This window comes from Pieris rapae, chromosome 15 (genome assembly GCF_905147795.1).
Source record: "Pieris rapae chromosome 15, ilPieRapa1.1, whole genome shotgun sequence".
Classification (NCBI taxonomy): domain Eukaryota; kingdom Metazoa; phylum Arthropoda; class Insecta; order Lepidoptera; family Pieridae; genus Pieris; species Pieris rapae.
In genome coordinates this window covers 6,678,140-6,702,153 of record NC_059523.1, presented here as the reverse complement: position 1 = coordinate 6,702,153, position 24,014 = coordinate 6,678,140, and the positions used below count along the sequence as shown (strand labels likewise).

At 31.8% G+C, this 24,014-nt stretch overlaps 1 protein-coding gene across 1 annotated transcript; it reads right to left on the bottom strand.

Annotated features, from left to right (window-relative positions):
- Positions 1-345: 345 nt before the first annotated feature.
- Positions 346-23,967, bottom strand: LOC110996773. Its single transcript, XM_022264601.2, has 21 exons — positions 23,750-23,967; positions 22,295-22,364; positions 21,617-21,761; positions 19,651-19,845; positions 18,477-18,510; positions 18,106-18,166; positions 15,042-15,189; positions 12,777-12,974; positions 12,342-12,455; positions 11,471-11,670; positions 10,222-10,319; positions 9,334-9,581; positions 8,404-8,571; positions 7,764-7,898; positions 6,694-6,831; positions 6,052-6,358; positions 5,179-5,309; positions 4,390-4,576; positions 3,762-3,901; positions 2,204-2,344; positions 346-666 (listed from the first exon to the last, which is right to left on the bottom strand). The coding sequence occupies exons 1-20, from the start codon at positions 23,796-23,798 to the stop codon at positions 2,204-2,206; spliced, it is 2,907 nt and encodes a 968-aa protein (XP_022120293.2). The 5' UTR covers positions 23,799-23,967; the 3' UTR covers positions 346-666.
- Positions 23,968-24,014: the final 47 nt, after the last annotated feature.

Here is a 24,014-nt window from a genome sequence, read left to right as displayed (position 1 = left end):
ATATTTACATTCACAAAATACGTAATTTATTTTAAAATACTTTTAAATAATATAAATAACACAAAAAAGGATTATTTAATGAAATCAATTAGAGCAAAGCAGCAGTGGATTTATTTTATAAAAATTTAAGTCTTAAAAAATGACTTAAACCAGGTTACTACAGTATTTGTTGCCATGCTATACATTTTTTAACCATGTTGAACCCAGGTTAAAGTACTATTAGAATAAAGGCTTCAATAGATTTTTATTTTAAGTATGAAGAGGGAACACATCACAGAATATGAATGTCTCGTGGATGCATTTTTTTGGCTTATGAGTAGAAAAAGGTAAAATAAAACAGCTTAATATTTTAACCCATCTTTAATTATACATACAAGTTTACAAAAGATTTATCTATCACAGACTAATTAATCATGTTAAAAAAACGAAATCACTGAAATGTTATAAACAATATCGTGTTTATAATTAAAAAAAGATAAAATATGAACTTTTTCATAATGGAATTTAAGTTCTTTTTTTAAATTCAATTAAAATTAAAGATAATTCGTAAAGCTTAATATTAGTTGGAGTAATGTCATTAAACACAAAACAAAAATTTATTCTCTAAAACATTTTAACCTAAAATTATTTTGAAGAGATTACGAAGGTATATAACGTGGTGCTAACCTGAAAAAAAATATTAAAGTATAGTTTGGATCACTAGTATATTCTGCTATGGTTGAAGTTTTCAGTAACACTGTAGAACAACTTTTTTATTATTTCTAATATATTTTGATTATTCAAATCACCTTGAAAATAGCAACACACCGTGACAAAGTATTTTTATTATCTTTATTTTATCCAAATCTTTATAAGGTCGTTTCTAGATTATATGATATAGTCCTATAGTTTCCTCGTATCAAACTATTCATGTGATTAAACAGATAAAAAGATTAATTTGTAGTATTTTTAATAATAGTATATAATAGGTAATATTTCAGACAAAGTTTTTTTTTAATTTCATGCTTGTCTCCTTAGACTCCACATATATTTGATTACATTCTTAAATTTAAATTATATAAGAAAATTTATATAATTTAGTGTTTCAAGACGTGATTGATAATTAAAAGTGTCTTTAATTTATCAATATCAAATCGTCTTGATTTGATCCAAGCTAGCAAATAAAAGATGTATAATTATATACCTTTTTTATTTAACACTTTATAGATATATTTTAGTTTATCTTTTTTATTTCTGATATAGGTATATATATATCTCTTTTATTAATATATATTAAGTGTACCCTTACACCTTCAAGCTTTCAAACCGCTGGAAACTTTATTTAGACAAACACTGTTTCATTTGCTACCATATCGGGTTGCTTTAAATACCTTTCATAGAAACGATCGAGAGTACTTTTCTGCTGAGAGGTGAGATTTTTATCATTTATATTCCAGTTGGATTTCTGTTCTGAAATCTTATTTACTGGACGCGTATTTTGGATACTTAAGTACTTGTAAAGTTAAAAGTATATATAAAATATAAAAAGTGTTAAGAATGAAGAAGTTACCCATGGGTATCTTCACTCGATTTCAGCTAGACGTATATTATAGGACACCCTGTACTGTATCATTTAAATCTTTAGTAAAAACAAATACGGTTATTATACACAATACACACCATCACGTACATACCCTCACTTTCACACCATCATACAACACAGCCAAATTAGGCTTATTTAAATAAATTTAATAGACTAAGGGCCTGTTTCACAATGTCCGGATAAGTTCCAAATAAGCTATTTGTTACTAATTGGTATGATAAATAGTATTTTTGCGTTTCACGACTGTCAGATAGCGCTATACGTCATGAAATTCAAAGTATCTTATTTGGAACTTTTATCTTTCAAATAATTTATGTGTTGCATAGCTATTTGGCATCAATTATCCATACATTGTGAAACAGGCCCTTATCCATACATTGTGAAACAGGCCCTTAGTTAAATGTATGATGTATTCCATCTTTGGCTATATATTCAGTGTATTTGTTTATAATTATATATAATTTATTGTTAACTGTAGGATTACGAAATAAATAAATATATTATGTGTCACACCTATTAAAATAAACAGTACTTGGGTAAAGGTTTGAGATTGTATCGGCTTATATTTAAGGATATATTTTTGTCGTTAAGTTTTCAATTTTTAAATACGGCAACACTCACTTAATGCTTGCCCTTATACATTTTGACAAACGCAGCATCTGAAGTGCTACACAGGCCGATCTTCTGGCAGATGCCCTTCGTACCCATTTCTTCGATCAGATGAATTATGCTGTCACCGTAAATCTCTAACATAGTGTGACACTGAAATAAAAAAAATCAATATATAGCTATATGTTATAGCTTTTGACGTCATTAAAGTCTCTAAAATTATCTCTGCGGAAACAGATCTGTATAAAGTGATTCTACAATGTCTGTCTACATAGCGATTATAACAAACTTTAATGACAACATCAAACTGTAATTATAAAACAAAATAATACTATGATACAATGAATATCTAATCACTGATAACAAAAGTGACGTCATTATACATTATCGTTTTCTCCTATATATTGCCAAAATAAATGCTTTACTTTGGAAATATACAGGGTGTCCCACGGCGATGCCACACGGAGGGAAAGTGCCTTAAATATTAATGATAGGATATTTTACTGAAAGAAGACATCGTTTAATTTTTAATAATAAGTAGAACTGCATTCACGGATTTTTTTAAAAATCGCCTACCTCAACCGGGAATCGAACCCGCCAAATGTGACAGTAAATTTACATGTATTTTATAATAGCGTTTGAAAGGGCTACTAATAAGCATTATTTTTTCCTTGACAACCTAGCATATTAAATGAAACTAAAAACATAAAATTTTACATTTTATTAAAAAACAATAATTATCAAATGCTCAAAATGTGATCCGTTGTTGTTGTCTGTTGTATACAAATTCTCACTCTTTTAATAATTTCTCTTGAGATTTTAAGAAATGAGATTAATAATCTTCCTGATGCAGATCGACGAAATCTCATATTCCAGCAAGATGGGGCTCCGGCTCATAACAGTAGGAGAACACCCGAGTTTCTTAATGAACATTTTCCTTCCTGGATCGGCACTTTTGGACAAATTAGATGGCCATCGAGATCCCCAGATCTAACCCCACTTGATTTTTTTTATGGAGTTAAGTAAAAGATTTAGTTTACAGGAACCGGTACAACAGTGTGCAGGAGGAGTTACAAAATGAACTTAGATGTATTATTTTAAACATCCACCATGCAAAAATAAGTAAATCGACCGGGAGAGAAATTATTAAAAGACTGAGAATTTGTATACAACAGACAACAACAACGGATCACATTTTGAGCATTTGGTAAATTATTTTTTTTTAAATAAAATGTAAAATTTTATGTTTTTAGTTTCATTTAATATGCTAGGTTATTAAGGAAAAAATAATGCTTATGAGTAGCCCTTTCAAACGCTATTATAAAATACATGAAATTTTACTGTCACATTTGGCGGGTTCGATTCCTGGTTGAGGTAGGCGATTTTCAAAAAATCCGTGAATGCAGTTCTACTTATTATTAAAAATTAAACGATGTCTTCTTTCAGTAAAATATCCTATCATTAATATTTAAGGTACTTTCCCTCCGTGTGGCATCGCCGTGGGACGCCCTGTATACAAGAAGTATAGGAAAAAATATAAAATATCCATATATACGTAAAATATAGTCACCCTGTTATAATATTTAGCGGGCAGCATGTTACACGATTTCTCAACGATATGGACGATGTTGCGATCAACTTTGTCATTATTGAGGACTTTCTTCACGGCCATCACAACGGTCTCGCACACTGCACAATCCAGTATTTCGGCTGAAAAAGAAATATGTATTAAATTATGTATATATAAAATTTCTATTGAGGTAGACCTATTTCTTTGTACAATGGCTGAGTTCACAAGAGTTGCTTGCTATATTGTTAGTTATAAGATTTAGGAATATAAGTTTAATTTTTTAATGTTTTTTATGTAGGATAATTGGTGTGGGAATTATTTTGGAGTTCTATCGAATTAGTAGTAACTGTTAAGATAGAAAAATGTAGTGGAATAAATAAAATAAAATGTAAAATTTAAGGTGTTTTCGTGCTCAGGAGACTTCTGGGATTCTGGAATTAGTAGAGCATAAGGGTACCCTGTTCTTAAGTGAAACCGATGCCCATGTACACTCATTGCCACTCACACTCGAGAGTGCGTTGCCGGCCTATTAAGAATAACATACAATATTCAAATACAAATGAATATGGTTTCAAAATTTATTTTTCTTTTTGCTACTTAAACCTCAAAGTTGTAGTTCAAGACTTACTCTTGGCAGTCTCCATAGATGTGGGGTCACACAACTTCAGCTCCCGGCAGACTTCATCGGCGTCCAACTCTTGGGCCAAAAGACTGATGACCAAGTCCGCGTACTTCTCAACGAACTGATTGCATTCCGAGCGTACAGATTTTGGCATGTGCTTGCATACACCTAGAACTATCTTCTTGATTTCATCCTGAAATATGAATAGAATATTATTAATAAAAATTAACATACAACTTTCGTGGGTGTGGTTTTGAAGACACAAAGTCAATATATATGTTAGAATAATATATAGAAGAAAGTTAGGAAATAAAAAAATAAGAATCGCTTCGTCTCATTGTTATTATCATTGTAATGTATTCACATAATTAAAACAGGTATTTTTTACTACTTCAACGTATTTTTAACAAATATTTGAAATCACCTCTCAAACTAAAGTGTACAACAAAAACTTTAGGGGTTTTGATCGACATTTAGGAGTATTTGAAGTTGGCCCTAGGGGGAACATTTGGTAGGAATTGGCATCACTGGAGATAGAACTGATTGAGTATTCAGTGCATCATTGTAGGGATGAGAGGTTGGACCTAGTGGGATCTAGTAGATTGTGACTAAAAGAAAGATCAGTGAAGCCACTTTTTTTTTAAATTTAAGCAAGTGTTTTTGTACGACAACTATTCGTGTCATATGCTAGTCGCTAATGACATCAATATCTTACACTCAATGATATAGTGACAATATTTTTCCGACATATATTTTTTCTTCAATAATGTAAATTCCATATTAAACTAAACTCACATCATTATGCTTGTCCTTGATCTGATCGTCGATTTCCTTGAGCACAAATTCACAAACAACGCAAACAGTTTTTTGTTTTGACTCAGACACTGGTCGGCCATTTGCCGTATGGTCTGGAATCTCGTTGGTCACTGAAAAATACCAATTAAAAGAATTATAGTTATATAACAATCAAAAAACTATTGCTTATAATTGCTATATTGCCTCTATGGTATCGTTATATAGGGCCATCGGTAATCAATGAATTAAGTCTTTTTTTAGTCGAAAAAAAACTATTAGGGTTATTATGGGTGTGGGTAAGCTGTTGACCATATTCCAGGGTATGAAAATATTTTATCACCTTCCCAAAAGTAAGATTATTACCATCTAATTATTTCAAGAGTAGATGATTCAATGATGATGATTCATACGTAATTTGCATGTCTATTTTTATATGGCTGTTACCTCGTTGTGTCAGTTAAAAATTAATTTAAAATCTTAAAAAATATATAAAAATTATTAGAAAATAAGCGTAAAATTTAAGTCTAAAGGACAAGGACATATATGTGTAATAAATATAAATTTCACTGTTCTTAATGATTACGTAATTTCATCAATAGTTCAGTGTGTAAGAAATATGAAAGTTAATGAAGATAATCTAAGTGCGGTTTGGTCGAAGCAACAAATGATTGTCCAGAAGGGCGTAACAGAAAATTATTGCAACCATATACGGTATATGTAGTAATCGCTAAGCGTCGAAAAATATGGCGCTATACGAAGAATAGTTCACAAGACCTTGATCTGCTTGAATATTAGAAAAAAGTATTTATTAGATTTTAGAAAAGCCTTGAAATTAAAGACACAGATTGCCATTTAACAGACAAATGTACTTACTTATATCACCGCCATTATCCTTCTCTAACATGTACTTCGGTAGCATAGGCCGCCTCATATTGTTCCTATCACCTCTCAACTCTGGTTTCTTATGGAACTTGTCAATACCGGTTAATTTAAAGGGATCGGTTTTTCTGGCGTCATCTTTACACAATTTGAGGTAAACGCAGATTTCCTGGGCATTAAGATCGGCTAGAAGCATTTCTACCAATTGTTTGGAGTAGGCTTCGACGAAATCAACACATTCGGTGCGAAGTTTCGCTGAGAGATGGTTGCAGAGGCCGTCTAGAGCCTTTTCTATGCTTTGCTAAAAATTTCAACAAGTTAAAGAAAAATTAACATCAATTTTGGCGGTGTAGTTACATTGTTTATATCAAAAACACACTTATAGTGGGCGTATTTGTTTTCGTTAGGTTAAAATGTGTATTAATAATATATTTTTCTATATAATATATATTTTATCTTAATAAATACTTAAGAATAGCAAATATACATTGGGGTCATGCTATTTAAATAAATTAAAAGCACGCTATCACGTACGCGTGCACGCACTCGTGTTCGTGACATTGAACAAAAATAAGACAAATCTATAACTTATGCTTTAATGTCCAAATTTTTTGTAAAAGAAAAAAAATAACTTACCTCAGTACGATTATCTTTGAGCATAATCTCAAGTTGTTCCACCGCAAATAAGCAGAGCGGGCAATTCGATTTGTCAGAGTTTATGGCCACACGGCGCACCTCTGTTGTCGACGTACATAAGTTCAGGGCCGGGCAAACCTGGCAATGATATAAGTATTATAAATATATATAAATGTATTATAGTTTAAAAACCCCTAGCTTAACAAAACGGCGGTGAGTTTTTTATAACCAAACACCATATTGGCTTGCGTCAGCTTTTGATACCTGACATAGAAACTGCAGCAGATACGATCGGAACGAGGTCTGCTAAGAGCTGAGATTTTACTGTCATACTCCTGTTTGCTTTCTGTTCCAAATCGTATCTGCTGGTCCCATATCTCGAACAATATACATAAGTGAAGTGTATACCTGGTCCAACTTCCTTCGCACTCATGATTTGAGTTGCCCTTCAAATCTACGTAAGACTATTGTACATATTAAAGAATAAGAATCTGTCATGTTACCTGATATTTATATAATACTAGCGGATCGGACAGACGTTGTCCTGTCTACACGTCTTTAATTTCAAAATTTCTATTTTTAATAAGCCATTTTGATGAAAATTATTATTCAAATGTTATGACAATATCTAACGATCCAGCACATGGTCACACACGATATAACACAATGATAACAAAACTTTTTTTAAATTTCGGGACAGACTAAAATTAAAATTCGAATATTATTTAAAATTTGACACTGCGATGGTAGCGCCGTCTGTCGGATCCAATGTAAAACATTCCAAAATCAACAACAACTAATAAATTGAAAATTAATTAAAAAAAACATTGTCCAGCGGACAAAATTGTGAATCTAAACCATTCCCAGATCCCCTTGAACACACACAAAAAATTTCGTCTAAATCGGTCCAGTCGTTTAGGAGGAGTTCAGTCACATACACACGCACACAAGAAATATATATATTAAGATTTCATTTAAACAATTGGAAAGAGACTATGGGTACGAAAAACACTAATTTAACTTAAAAAAAAACGCTATAATTAAAAGAAAATACAGAATTTTTAACTTACGCTTGCAGGATCGATTTCCTGGACAAGCAGAGCTATAACGGCTGGCCCGTACTCGGTAACAAACTGGCGACATTCAGAGTTAATCGATTGTGGTAGGACATCGCACGCTTCTTCCACTGTTTTCTTTATTGCTTCCTAAAAAAAGGTTTTATTAATTATATTATAATCTATAGTTTACAAAAGTTTTTAAAATCTATTTTAAAGGGTATGACGTTCGTTGCACTTATTTCCGATGTCACATTTGGATTTATAAATCTAAATAAATAAGAATTGTAATCATTTTACATTCAATTGTTTTACTTACAAGAGAAAAAATTACAGGTATTTATGTATCTGTAGGCTAAGTTTATACATATTTGTATGGTTTTTTATTTAATATTTAAAAAAAATATAACTTAATATGTAAAATAAATAAATCAGTGGCACTACAGCCTTAAGTCTTGTCCTGAGATTTCTGAATCTGTTTCATGATCATATTAAAATCTAATAGGCAAGTAGGTGATCAGCCTCCAGTGCCTAAATATGTAAAAATCTAAAACTTTTTTGACATGGCATTCATTATGTCCCAACTGCACTCTTAAGACTTAAATAGGCAAAATAAAACATTGACATTTTTCCTCTTCTGTTTAATAACACTTACCTCAGTGTTGTCATCGCTCAATTCCACTTGCAAATAATGAAGGAAGTACTGGCAGAATGAGCAGACAGCGTCGTTTTTGGGATAAGTCACAAACATCCGCTCGATTGGTAGTACGGCCTCACTACCAACTATTTTTACGTTGACTTGCTTGTTTTGTACTGGGACCGGCTGAAAAATTACCAAAATAATGCATACAAATATTTTATTTGTAACACATTTCAAAATAAAACTTTTTTTTAAAACGGGCAGAAGGATCACCTGATGTGATAGCCGCCCATGGACACTCACACCAGCAGAAGGCTCGCAAGCGCACTGCCGGTCTTTTAAAAATTCATACGATCTTTTCTTGAAGGACCCTCAAGGAAATCAAATGGGTTGGGAAATAGTTCAGTGGACGGTTGGTTATTGGTTGGAAATAAATCCATGATTTTACGGTTAGAAACGCGATTGGTACACTGCTTATATAATACGAAATTTCTTGGGCTGAATTCAAATTTAGTCCAAGATTTTTTGAAAGAATTATCCTATGAAGAGAAAGATATTATTGATATTCTTATTTGGTGATTAGGTCAATAGTAATTGTTTACTTTTTTACAGATATTACCCAGACATTGTCTATGGTTGACATGCATTTTCGTGGATTCCTACAAAAAATTTATACGTTTATGTACTATTATTTTTGAGAGCTTTGCTTACTTTCGCTGACAAGAAAATTCAAAAATCATTTATTCATATTGGTAACATAATGTACACTTATGAACGTCATAAAGAGGTGGGGGGATATAAATTGCAGGATATCTGCATAGGCAATACTTATACGGCCACATATACATACTTCAAATCATAAAAAAATTAGTTCAGCCTTGCGAAGCCGGATATTTGTTCGCATAAAACCAATGTTTAATGACCAGAAATAAAAAAAAAACTTACATTTGTTTTATAACTTTCGGCCTCATCTTGGCCGATCAACTTGGGTGACATGGTGATAGCTTTGATGGCCATTTCCTTCGGAAGTAAAGGAGCCACAGGTCCATCACTGGGCTTCCCACAGATGCCGATGAAGCTGCAGATCTTGTCTTCTTTGAGTTCAGACACGAGGAAGTAGTATATGGTCGAGTGATACTGCTCAACCAATTGAAGGCATTCGGACTTGAATTTGCCGGTGCTTTTGCAGAGACCTGAAAGTAATTTTTGTAAGATGTTATTATCACCACAAAACGGAAGATACTGAACCCAAAAGCTAGTAAAATGTACGTAGTATAGTAGTAATTTGTAAAATTGTGTAATGGCAGACGGCATTGGCTCTTAATACATACTAATATTGAGAGTAACAATTGGTTTTGGTATATTAGGAAAACGCTGAAAAACAACTGAACCGATTTCAAATTGATGCTGTTTTGTTTTTACACAAAAAATATTTAAAAAAATCAATCGTAATTTGAGTTTTTATTAAACAGGTAACACAATAAAAAACAATACCATAAATCGACATGGGTAGTTTTGTCATCATTTTTTACACTCACTCGACTTTATGGGTTTAAGATATGCCGGTTTCCTCGCGATGTTTACCTTTCGCGTACGAGCAAGGGTTTAAACGCGCACATATAATGAAAGTTCATTGATGCAGCCGGAATTCAATGACATCAATGATGAGAAACGCTGAAGCCACTAGGTCAACCGTACAATACACTCGTCTAATAACACATTAATATATCAACAAGTGTTCAATTAGCGTGTTTGTTACCCTTCATCTTTTTCAATCTTCCTATTCCACGAAAAATCAATGCAATTCATTATGTCGATACGTCAAAGACTTACCAGTAAGTACTCTGTGGAACTCGACTTCTGTGGTATTAGCGACAAGTGTGTTGCGCATATGCTTGATCACCTGTTCGCAGAATTCACACGGCACATCACTATAATAAATATACATTTCTATAGAAATTGACAAATGACAACTGAGATTTAATGTTATCTATATCAAAGTAGAGGGTTGCGGTCTTAATCTAAGAAAGTGACGGAATAGTGTCCTCGCACTGTCAGAAGAAAACGAGGAAGACAAATGAAAAGATGGGAAGATGATTTGCGAAGAGTAGCTGGCCTTTATTGGATCCGTAAAGCCCGAAACAGAGAAGAGTGGAAGTCCTTAGTGAAGGCCTATGTCTAAGGACAAGTTGTATAACCACCGGGCTGGTCGATTAATTATTAGTATTTATTTTTTATTTTTAAGTGTTAATGTTTTTTCATACTTTTATGTACCTAATATGTAAATACAGCAATAAAGGCTTTTATTATTATTATATCAAAATAGGAAACTATAGATAGCGGGTCTAGTTTGGCTGAGGTTGGCCAGATACAGACCGGAGTGAAATCTTACTTAGAACCATTGTAGACTTTACTGAATTGTTATAATTATATTATTGTCTTTGTGTATAAGGTATTCAAAATACAGTCACTTTTTTAATAAATACACGCCTTTGCCATCGTTGTTCATGCTTTTGAAAACGCTGCTTTAATCTGAGATATCACAAAATACATTAAAAAAAAGTTTATTTTGGAACATAAGATCATCATGGTATCACTTATTCCACGTCATTAACTTCGAGCATGTTGGCATCAATGTTGACTCATCGGCAAAGAAGGCAGAGGGTGTTGGCCGAGAGAAAAAGCCGGCGTAAAAAACTCTCGGTACTTTTTTTTTGTTTGTTCATAATGAACAAATAAACTAAATAAAAACATTAAATCCGTGGGAACGACCAACGTTGGAATATAATTTAATTAAACTAACAATAAAAGCTGCCCGTGGTCGGAACTAAAATATACATTTAACTATTGAACAAAAACTGACTGATCGAAACGATCGTTGAGTTGGTGCAACAGTACGATATACAGATTCATATGAGGAAAAGAGATGGAAAATATAACGCTTTAGATTTAGATTTAGAGCTGGGAACCCTAACACAGGTATATTTACTTAAAAGGGTTCCCAAATCTTACACTATAAAAAGAAGAATGTACCAACTTAAATGAATAAAAAAAAAAATATATATAACGCTTAATTTCTTACTCGGTCGCCTTGACGTCAGACAGATCATCATTTTTGAACGTGTAAAGATCGTGTGAGTGGTATCTGTGTGTGCACTGGCCGCTAACGTGACACACTCCCTGCGGCGTGAAGTCCTTCTTAATTGCTTCTAGAATGTTCTCGTAGTATTGGAATACCAGCATCGAGCAGGAGTCCGATAGAGAACCGACTTGTTGACAGACCTGTACAGTTTAGATACATTAATTATTAGTATGGATTCTGATGTGTTACAATGTATAGTAATCCAAACAGTTTAGTAGGCTAACATTTGCCTATGAAGATCATCATTCACTTTTTCTTTACAGAAGAATTTCGAAAAGCATGAAATCCCCAAACTAAACTTTTTAAAGTGAAACTTTTATGACGATGTATCGTCTCAAACTTTTTGGTCTGTGTGGCGCATGTCGCGTGACGTTCGGCCGCGAAGTAGGGATAAAGTGAAAGGCGCTCGTCATAGCAACCAAAGCCAATATGGCGGCGCACATAGTTTGCAGCAGCTGACCGTGTAGTGTATATAATCTAAATAATTGTTAAGTCTTATGTATGTCGTACTCTCTAAGACACAGAATTCAATAAAAATATTAGTTGGAGACTTAGTGTACTTTTATTAGTCCCATTATCATTCCAATTTTCTAAGTATAAAATTAAGATTGATAAAGCGATTTTATACCCTTAATGGAATATTATTCCAAATTTTTTTAGTTAAATGTCTATAATGCGCCACTATTACCGTGGTTTCATAAAACCACACAATCCTTTTTTCTATATTATACAATATCATAACAATATTTTACAAAACAAATTGTTCATATTTGTTCAGTTGTTTCGTGTGGGTCATATAAACATTGTTTACCTGTAAGAGCTTCACAAGGAAATCTTCATAGCTAGTAACGTCGAACCGTTTTCTTAGCACGCCTATAGTCCTGTGACAGTTGGTACAACCTTCGTGGAGCTTCAATGTAGCATTCTGAAATAAATTATTTACATTTCATACTCATTTTTGCTTATATATTTTAATAACAAAACAGTTGTCAAAAAAAACTTTTAGGCCTGATATTTTTGGTTCTATGGAAGAATAATTTAGACAATCTGAATATAACTAATGAATAATGGGTAAAATCAAATCGGTATTAATAACAAAATTACTTATTAACTTATTTATTTACTTAACTATGTTAACTTAGTGTACTTTTTGTATTATCTTTGTATTACGTATTAGGAATAGAAAAAAATACATTTTGACATTGATTTTTATATCTGTAATATGACTTTATTATTAAATACTTACGTAATCTTCAAGGAGCCGGTCGATCCTGGCGTTGTTACACAATCCAGCCACAGAACACACCTGGTCAGGATTCATTTGCGATGAGAGAGTCTCAACCAATTCTGGAACGAAGTCGTCCGCCAGTTTGATGCATTCCTTTGTCACGATCTTGATTGGAATCAATTTACATTCACCTTCGAAGACTTCTTTAAGCTCCTCCTAAACAAAATAAATGAAATACATGAGAATTTCCTGTTTTTTGCTTTTCAATAATAGGATATGATCTTGTTAAATCAATAGTAAACAAGGACCTAAAATCAGTGGCGTTAGTATAGAATAGAAAGCACACAGACGCTATCAACCCATATGTGTATCCAATGTAAAGCATTATTAAATTAAGAAAAACCTTATAAATTTCAGATATAATCATCAATGCATTTCTGATATCAATTTGATATACATATATTAATTAGAAAACATTTTAAAATTGTAATTTTTGCTGCAACATTTAAGAGTGAAATAGCCAAAGACATTTTTTATGCTTAGTATTAGCTTGCAAGCCAACTGTGGTGCTGGCGGAAAATATTATTCGTCCGTAGATTTGAGAGGAATGTTTACGACATCTTCAACAAAAAAGCCTTAAGACAGAAGAAAAGACATTATCGATTGGTCAATCTGTTCTGGTAGTTTTTGAATTAATCGCGATCGCGGATACATTCAATATATGTATATGAAGCCTTTGTTGAATCATGGAATTCAATCCCCCAAGAAAAATATATGAAATTAATTGAATCAATCCCACATCCTTGCAGTGCTGTTATTGAAAATACGGGATACGTCACTTAATACTAATTATAGCTATTGGTTCTGGATATTAGATATTTTGTAAATAACAATACAATAACTTAAATGTATTTGAATATTCGACACGCAAATATCATTTTTTTTATTATCGAGAATATTTTGTAACAAGAAAAAATAATTTATATAACAAATGTATATATTGTTAACATTTATAAATATGAGCGATAAACGGGCTTCATTATTATTAATTAAATTTACATGAAACAACAAGATGATTTTATGTGTCATCGTATACCACCAATATCATACCATACCACAATTACAAGATAAGTATGTAGCATCTTATATGTTTAAAAGACACAAGAACTATGTAAACTAATACGTATTGTAACAAATCTATATTATAACAGATATTTTTAGTTTTACTAATCTATCAATTTAACTTGGCGAGTTAAATAGTGGCAGAGTTTATATACAGTCCATTCTACGCATAATAAAAACTCTCTCTAGTTTAGTTCAAAAAACTGCATGTCCATATTCGTTCTATCTATCGTTATCGTCCTTAACTTAAGAACTGACTGTACATGTAAATATAAATTACCCTTCATAAGTTTACTGTATATTATATATATGTAATATTTTGTTGTTTATAGCGGAAAATTGTAAGCTAATATTATTATTGTAGGAATTAGATAACTCTTTATCCGACATTGAATTCTAAGCAAATATATAAAGAATAATAAATGTTGATTTCTGTGTCATTGTCCACTATCGGTCGTCGGCACAAGTGACCTTTGGGTCAAAACAAACAAAGAAAATAAAATTTATCGCTTATACTGTTAAATACAAAGAGAATATTTACGATGATGTCTTTAATTTCAGAACATATTTTGTCAAATTGAATCTCCTTGGAAAACTTTTTCGACATGGTTCAAACACGTGATCGCAAAAATTTACAAATTGTATGTATTGTCAACTATATTACTTAACCACAGATAAGAAAATAACTAAACCAAACTACATACTAACGTGTATATTCCCATAACAAATCTTTAGATGAAAGACATAAGGGATATTGAGGAAATTCATCTGAGCCCGCAGCAAGTCTCATCTTGGCTACATCAACTTCTACTCGAAATAAGAAGGACATCACAGACAGTTATCTACACTTATGTGTACACAATTTATTTGAATTTAATTATATATAAAATCCATAATAAACCATATTATTACTATAGTAATGCTTTGCGAGTCTGTCATCAATCACGGTCTAAGTAGCCACGGTAGAATTTACCTAACGCTTACCACCTAAAACTCTAAATTAAAAAAAAACTACTTTTATATGCATTTGTCGCGCTCCTATCAAGACTGCTATGGTTACATTAATACAAACCAGCGACTTTCTAATGTAAAATACTGTGATATATTATATTATTTATTAAATAGAATAAAAAATAACTAAGTGAAGGGTGTTAAATATACCTGTGTTTCATTGCTTTGCAGCTGATCACGCGCCTGCTTCACCATGTCCTTGCAAATCTTACAGATGCCATCGTCATCCTGTGGGAAGGTCATTCGGGACCATACACGTTGCACGCAATGGTGTGTGGCTTTGCATTCTCGGCCAGTACTGTAAATATCAAATGATTGGTCAGATAGGGGGCAATGGAGTGCTGGTAGTCAGTAATTTAAAATAATTACTTTATTTATATGGACGACGATATGTACTTTAACACACAGTACTTTTACTTTTACGTCTTTTCAAATATCGCATTCGTTGACATCAATCAAATATATTAAATTAATATACAAATACTAGATTTGTTTAAAGGGAAGAAGAGAAGGAAAAACACAGGACGCCCAACAGAAACTTGGAAAGGGGAAATAAGAGATGCGAGAAAATATTGAAAATATTAGCCAGGATGAGAGATAAATGAAAGAATTTAGAGGTCTTCGTCGGAGGTCGTATACTACTAATATTAAGTACAAAAATAACATAAACTTAATGTAATCCTTAATGAACTTAAACTTATAGTATAATTTTAAATTCTACGAATCGTATTTTAATCCCGGCGTAGGTAACTCGCTGCGATGACGAATTCATTAGTTCAATATTACTAAGCAACCGTTTCAATTTATATAAGTTTAATCTCATTATTTAGAGTATAAACAATAATAACTATATAAGAAAGATTTTTCCTTCCCACACAAGACCTGTTTCCGTCTCAGCGATATAAACAAAAACAAATAGGAACGAATTCTATTTAATCTTTTTACATTACATTAACAACAATGGGCTAGTTCTCAAACTGCAATCAAGCATTGCGTTTTCTCATGCGCTTTATTAAGTAACAACGAATATAGGTGGAACGTCAGATAAAGAAATTTAACTTTACACTTAAATTAGTATAACTAGATTTACCATACAAAAGCGATCAGGGTTCTTAATTAAAAATGATACTGATGATGTTTTACTTTGTTTAACTTAGGTTACTTTAAATTAGGGTTTAATTTTTGTATACCAGGACCCCTAATTTTAGTAAAAAATATGTCTTATTTTAACTTAATAACGAAAGTATTTGGTTTCCTTTTATCACAGCAGAAACACAGAGACAAAAGTGTAATTAAGTATGGAGGTTTTAATAAGAATTTATTTTTAATAAATAGCACCTATTTATTAAAAATAAAATAAAAACGGCGGAGAAAACAGTCAAACCGCTAAGACACCAAACAAAGAAGCGGACATTCACGGCCGTTTTGAATTTGGTTTAGACTAAATTCCTTTGTTGTTTAAAATTAATATTTTAAGATTAACGTTGAAGCCAAGTTTAACATTCTTTAATGATATTCTATTATTTTCATAACATTAGTGTCATATTACATTCAATAAGCAAATTGAAAGGGAAACAAATCAATATCAAATTGCGAATCGACCTCAATAGACAATCGCGCGCGCCGTAACTTGTCTTTATGTAATCATTTTTCCTCATTGTACCGAGGGGCGATTTATTATGAATCACACACCGAATGTCTCACTTGTTATTTCTGCATTATTTATATGTAAATTAAATAAGTATATTTGTGTAATGTGTATGATATATAGAAGTCCTACTAGTATTAAAGACTCCAATATTCTCTATCCGACAACGAATTATATTCGCGACCGCCCCGGCTTTGCATGGGTGCAAAGCTGATACTAAATACACTAGAGAAAATCTGTGAACGTTGTATATAAAAATGTGGGTTATCAATAAGAGATAGACATATACCATCACGGACTTTTCTGTAGACCTTTTTAATGTGTACAATACTCAGTACATTATTTTGATAAAACTCGTGGGTTCAGCCTGCGTTTGCAATGTAGGTAAGCGGAAAAAATGTAATTATTTACGACATCACATTAGAAACCTCAAAAATATCAGTACTTCTCCACTATTTAATGGATGTTGTTATACATATAAACCTTCCTCTTGAATCACTCTATCTATTAAAAAAACCGCATCAAAATCCGTTGCGTAGTTTCAAAGATTTAAGCATACAAAGGGACATAGGGACAGAGAAAGCGACTTTGTTTTATACTATGTAGTGATTTTGCCCATACAATGCACAGAAGCGATGAGAACATAGAAGACAAAAAATCACGTGGACTTTCTAAGACAGTCCTAGAGGAAACTATGTCAAAACCCATTAAGTTTTTTTTCTTACACATACGCATTCATATACCTATAATTAGAAATGAAACTGGCCTAAAACATATCTTGCCCTTATCGTGTCAAACAAACGTGACAAATATTCCTTTACTAATGGCATATACGATTACACTATACATGTACATTCTTACTAATAAAATGTTATAATAAAAAATATATACTAATACTTAATTCCTGAATTTGCAGTGTTATAACAAGTGTTGGGTTTGTATGAAGACTTGAACAATGTTTAAAAAACGTAGAGGCCTAGTTTAACGGATGTATAAACCAAAATGGCGCAAAGAGCAAAATCATCTGATCTAATTTTTATAAAATCTTATTAATCTTGCGCTAGGAGAAATCATTAATTTATAAAAATGTCTGCAACATCCGTAAGTAAGAAGTATCTGCAGGGTTCAAATCTTTAACGCCCGAACCCAACAATTAATCCACATTCTCAGATTGTGAATTGTCAGGCCGTGACAGTCGATCGATCTCCTATCTGCATCCCAATAACCAAACCCTACGAACACAATTCATTTTTCGCGACGGATAGAATGCGAAGAGATTCTTAGCTCGTTACTTTCATATTTGATAGTCAATATAAACCAAATAAAGTAAATATGTGTAAAGTGGCTATTACAATCCGCGATTGGTTATTGGCACATTTTATTAATATTTGGATTAAAATGTTTATCTCAGATGGTCGAAAATGGATTGAGATGCGTGATAGGGGCTATCGACTGCACACATGATAGAATTAAAAGAATTGGCGGTGAAAGTAATTATTAATAATTAATAATCGCACATCTCATTAATCCTGGAAGTAAAGTTGATTCTTAGAAAAAAAATATTACCTAAAGTTGCTGCACCAGTAAGATGGACCCCAAGTGCATTTCTCGCTACCAACTAACAGAGCTGAAATAAAGATAAGTGTTATAAAAAAATCATTCCGAGATCATTAACTAAATTTATTTTCAAACGATTCTATGGGACGCCCAAAAAAGGCAGTATACCTTTGCGTATACAGTTTTTTTAAACAATTGGAGGTTATCTCCCACGGAAGACCCCCACTGGGAGTCGATTCCATAGTTCACTAGTTCGCAAAAGAATTTATTTACTTGCGTTATTAATGAAACTTAGAATAGCTTCGTAACATTTCCAGATAAAAAAAAATGCAATTTCAATAACGCATCAGTATAAATAAAAAAATCACTCAAATACTCACGCTTGTGTCCTTTGGGTTCTGCGGGCGCTTTTTTCTAAAAAAAAATGCCTTAATTAATAAAAAAAACACATGATAATTTATTAATTTAGTACCAAATGAAAAACAACTAATTAATGTCTAAAAAAACTAATTAAAATCCAAATTAACATTTATTTGATTACATTGAATTAATTTGTAAGACTTGTAGACTTGTTTGCCAATTCAGTGCCTGAAATAAGCCGCTCTAAAGGAAAGAGTATGGCTTCGTATAGAATTCCGGCCAAGACCTTTCTTTATAATGAAATCCTACAGTTTAATTAAGTCGTAATATAGTATAGAAAGCGATATGCCCGTTAATCATAGCTCTAGACATTTGGGTTATTCAAGAAGTTCAAACCGTATGAACTGTTAGTTTTCCCGCGAAACCAATGGGTAAACCAAACTTACTTTTTAAAATGTGTATAGTCAAATAAGATTGAAAAAAGAAAAATGTTTTAATTCTAATTTATATTTCATTAAAAAAAATGTTTTATATCGCGTAACAGATGAATAGAAATCTAATTTTTCATTTTTTGATAAATTATTTTGAAGTAATTCATACACGCAGTAACGCAGTTATAAAGACATGTTTTACACAGATTACTGTCAATAACATTTTATTTTTCTGATTTATAGCCGAATGGTTCGAATTAAGAATCGACTTTAACTTAGGATCTGTGCAAACAGAAATGGCGGAATTTCGGTGAGGCCTTTCGTGAGAGAGCACTAATAAGATTATACAAATATATAAATGTATTCAAATGAAAAGTACTTAAATTTAATTTTATTATTTTTAATGTTGATTTATGTTGGATCCAAGTACCTCACAGCATGTAGGTACAATAATATGTAATATAAACGTTGAACTTTCCCCCTATAACGTGGTTGACCTAAGGGTCGCGGTAAGCCGAAGGGAATGGCGTTGTATGAGTATTATCGTGAGACCGTTTATTCGAACAATTTTTTTGATTTTTGACTTTCAAAAGTGTACATTGTGTTACCTACACGAACAAATTATTTGATTTTAATTCAAAAACAAGGAACACGCAAAACATACTAAGGACTTGGCAAATTTCCGCGTTATATGGAAATGGATGTTATATGGAAATCGCGATATATAGGTACCGTGTTGTCCCCAACTGTATACTAAACTTACCGTATGAAGAAAACTGTCCACTTTCGCATTCCCGCACATACCAATAACCACACACATCATCTCCGGAGTGGTGTCGGACTTCAGAACATGGCTTATGTAGCCCTCGAGCCCATCGGTATTGCTCTTGCATAAACGTGACACAGCCGCATTAGATATATCACGGCACGCTGTGTTAACTCTTGCTGCAAGGTAATCCTGTGGGAAGAATATATTTCTTCATAAACCGTTTCAATATCTGTATGAACTAGTTGTTGACATATAGGTTAGGTTAGGTTCAAACTTAATAACGTGGAATAAGTGATACCTTAATGATCTTATGTTTCAAAATATACGTATTTTATTTTTATTTTTTTATATTTACATTTCAAAAATATCTCATCAAGGTGGCGAATTTTCTGTGTATTTTGGCTTAATAGGAAAATTTCTTGTATGCAATGTTCGTAGGTAACCTACTCCTAAGAGGCATTCCAGTATTTATCATCATAAAACGTTATTTTGATTCAAAATGAACAAAATCTAAAAATTTCCTAAACCACAGCTTTATCATTCACAGTACAGAACTAATTTTGATACTATTTTGGGGCTACGTTAAAACGACATTCGTTATCCTTATCATACTCAGATAAAAACGCAAGATAGTTTAATATTATAGAAATAGTAAATAAATGTATATTATAATGCATAGGTCAATAGTAAACCAATTAAACATTATATTCATATTTGTTTATATGTCAGGACCTTGAGACGTATTGGCCACATGAGAAAGTACTAATGTCATTACGCCAATCGTAAAGTGATTTTTTCTGAAGCTATGGGTGTATACTAAAATTATAAGAGTTTCTAATTTCACCATTAAATCTTACATATCCCTGAGGTTTTCAAATATATTTTTAACTTATAGGAAATATATTTTTAAAAATGCATCCAAGCAACAATTACAAACTAAAATCAGTCTAAACGGCGTTAAACTATTGAAATGGCTCACAGCCCACTAATTTTATTAGGAGAGAAACAATTAGTGATCTGGGCCTCATAATTCTATAAAATCTGTTTCGTTATTCAAATAGGCAAGTAGGATATCAACCTTCGAGCAGGTCGTTTAATTTTAGGTCTAAGGCATGCCGGTTTCCTCGCGATGTTTTACTTAATGAGCCAGTGCCAAATACGCATATTGACTGAACAGTCCATTGGTGCGCCGGGCATCGAACTTACGACTCAGCGATTAGAGTCGCAAGCTGAACCCACTAGAATAACACTACTCAACTCATTTATTATTTATAAGAAAAATCAACCGACGATTATTGCATTTCATTTATCGCCGTAACATTTTAAAGCTACACAATATCATTGTATAAAGATTATACGTATTAAAACGCTATCATAACTTGAAAATATCTACAGCTGAATAAATATCGCCTTACGCCAATGTATTCAATGATATTGAAACAATATAGTTGATTTTGAAAACAAGTCTTCGTCAGCTATATTATTGTATAAGATATGAACCTGTTTCCGGCGATAAAACCACAAGCACCAGGAAATCATTGGCTAAACAAAACATTTATGACTCATACATAATAACTAACCCCGCGATTGATCCCAAGGATTTTTTATGAACTCTTAAAAGAAAATGCATTTTATCCGATTGAATCTCAATAAACGAATTAGTTTAAATTGTGTTTTACATTTCATTTACTAAAATGATAAAATATTTGTTTATTAAATTCAAAATAATTAAAGATTTTTAATATAGTAAACTAATAACTTTCGCTTTCGAGATGTTTTCATAAGAAATCGTGGGCCCAAACAAATCGTGTCATTTTCTAGTACTTACGCAAAGAAATTGTAATCATATAATTCAAGTATATAAAAGGTGTAAATTTAATAAAAAATTTAGTCTAAACCTTGCAAGTAGAATGTGAAAAGGAATTTACTACCTCTGATAAGATAAGAACTATTTACTCACCTCATTAATGAGGTCCTTAACATCCTTCAACTGCCGGAAGAGGCGTACAATTTTCTCGGAGGCTTCGTTTAATTCGTAAGATGTTTTCTGTTGCTCCCAAACTGTACTAATGCAGTGACCCACTGCACCGCAGTCTGAGGCTGTCCTGTTAATTGAAAACAAATTATAAACTTAAGTTAAAATTTGTTGGCATGGCATTCTAAACATTTTTTTAACACAACCCCCATATACAAAAACACAAAGTGCAAAAAGCAATTGGATTTAGTTGACACTGTCTTAATTGTATTTACAGATTAAAATAATAAAAAAGTCATAAACATCACAAACTGTATTAGGTATGTTATTCTTATTAAGTTGGATTGAAAAAAAAAAAATATACGTTTATTTTGGAACATAAGATCTTCTAGGTATCACTTATTCCATGTCAATCAATTCAAACTTGTAGGCATCCCTACTCATCAGCAAAGACAGAGGGTTGACAATGTTAAAAATATAACTTAGTGTAAGCATTAAAAGATAATTTAATAGTGTGTGTATTATGTTATTGAACTATTAGTAATGGCAATTTATAATTCTTTGTCTTATTTGTTGTGTTAAATCACTAATGTGTTGACTTTTAATGCCAGATTGTTTACTTGTGATTTATTAAGAACTTAAATCATTTCTGAAACCACTCACTTTAAATCTGTACACCAATATTCTGGTCCTTTGGAGCATTCTTTGGGAATTTGTCTAGCCGTAGACAGACCTGTAAAAACAAAGAGATTAGCACTTTCTTAAACAATTATAAATCTACATATATATACTACTACTCCCTTGCTTTGAGCATTCTTAAACAGAATATTCATTTAATAAGTTTGCAGTCTTCTTAAAAGTAATTTAAAAGGCACTACATTTCTGAACAATAAATTATTCTTTTAGGAAAGCAAAAGTATAAATGTTTAGATTCTATGAACTTTATAAAAATATAATATACAATATGGCTATTTACTCATACTGTATCAGTTATCATAAAATCACAACATACAAAGTTCCATAATTTCCATAAATTGAAATTCATTGACTATAAATATACATAAGATATACTAAATAAACAAATATTGTTTTAAAATAAAAGGTGGTATGTCACTCAATAAAGAGTAAAAATTATCATATATTATAAAGATCCATATCTAATATGACAACTTGAAATGAAATATGACAACATAACTTATTTTTTTATAGAACAGGGGGCAAACGGGCAGGTGGCTCATCTGATGTTAAGTGATATTGCCGCCCATGGACACTATATTATTTCACATATGAGCAAACACATGGACCCTTTTTGCCCCCTGTTCTATAAAAACAGTTAAATACTTAAGAGACAATCAAAAATGATGAAATAATAGTTTGTAAGAATAATACATAGAGGAATGACTTGTTTACACAAGATAAATAATATCTTTAAACTTAGTTGAAAATATTTACTGATGTACACTTTACTTTTAAATGATCAAAGATTATAAACACAATATTTTAAGGCTCATGTATAAATACTTAATAAGTGCATTGTTTTTCTTTTTCTCTTTCTAAAACACATGTTTAAACTGTTTTATTATAGACTAACATTAATTTGTAAATAAACTACTTCTGTAATATTTAAAATAATGCCAAAATTTTACAAATACAGGAAATCAGAGTGCTTCAATCATAGGTAGTTAATATATGATTCATTAAATAACATTAGAAGTAGCAACAGTATTGTTCCAGTAATTAACAAAGAAACATGCTACACTCAAACTTGGCATGATAAAAATTATTATTCATTATCTCTCAAAACGTTTGTTGCATATTATCCTTTTTTTAATTAGCAAGTTAAGCATAATATTTTCTTTCTTGTAATATTAAAAGCAAGCAACTTTCTCTTGCATATTTCTCGTATTTTATGAGATTACACAGTCTAGAATACCCTCCTATAAAAATATTAGTTTTATTTCTAGAATATTCTAAAAGAACCACTTTCATTATCTTAATCATAATTGTACACGCATATAGGTAACTACTAAAATTGTATTACGCCAAAGAAAAATCAACAAGGGCAACAACAATAATAACATGATCCGATTAACTTAGGAATAATAAAACAATACTTACCAACTAAAAAAAGAGATATTGAAAGACAAACAGCAATGGTGTTTGCCATGATGAGGGTGCGTTGTGATCTCTTCGACGAATTTTCTAGCTTTACATGGGGTAGCAATTTACTTAAAAATTTTCACTTGTGTTAAAAGTTTATTGCGTTTTGGCTCAATAAGTTGTCAAGTCACTAGCTAACAACAGCACAGATCATGGATAACTGAAAAGTGAAAATTCGTGACACTGATTGAGTAAACACAAATATGACAGAATCATAATGAGT

What these genes read in the sequence shown, in the direction of transcription:
- LOC110996773 (XM_022264601.2), bottom strand. Translation starts at nt 23,798, where the DNA reads ATGGCAAACACCATTGCTGTTTGTCTTTCAATATCTCTTTTTTTAGTT. An exon ending in GTTCCACAGAGTACTTACTG is followed by an intron (nt 9,582 to 10,221) that starts GTAAGTCTTTGA and finishes AATTACTTTCAG; the next exon opens with GTCTCTGCAAAAGCACCGGC. An exon ending in ATCTATGGAGACTGCCAAGA is followed by an intron (nt 3,902 to 4,389) that starts GTAAGTCTTGAA and finishes TTTCTTTTTCAG; the next exon opens with CCGAAATACTGGATTGTGCA.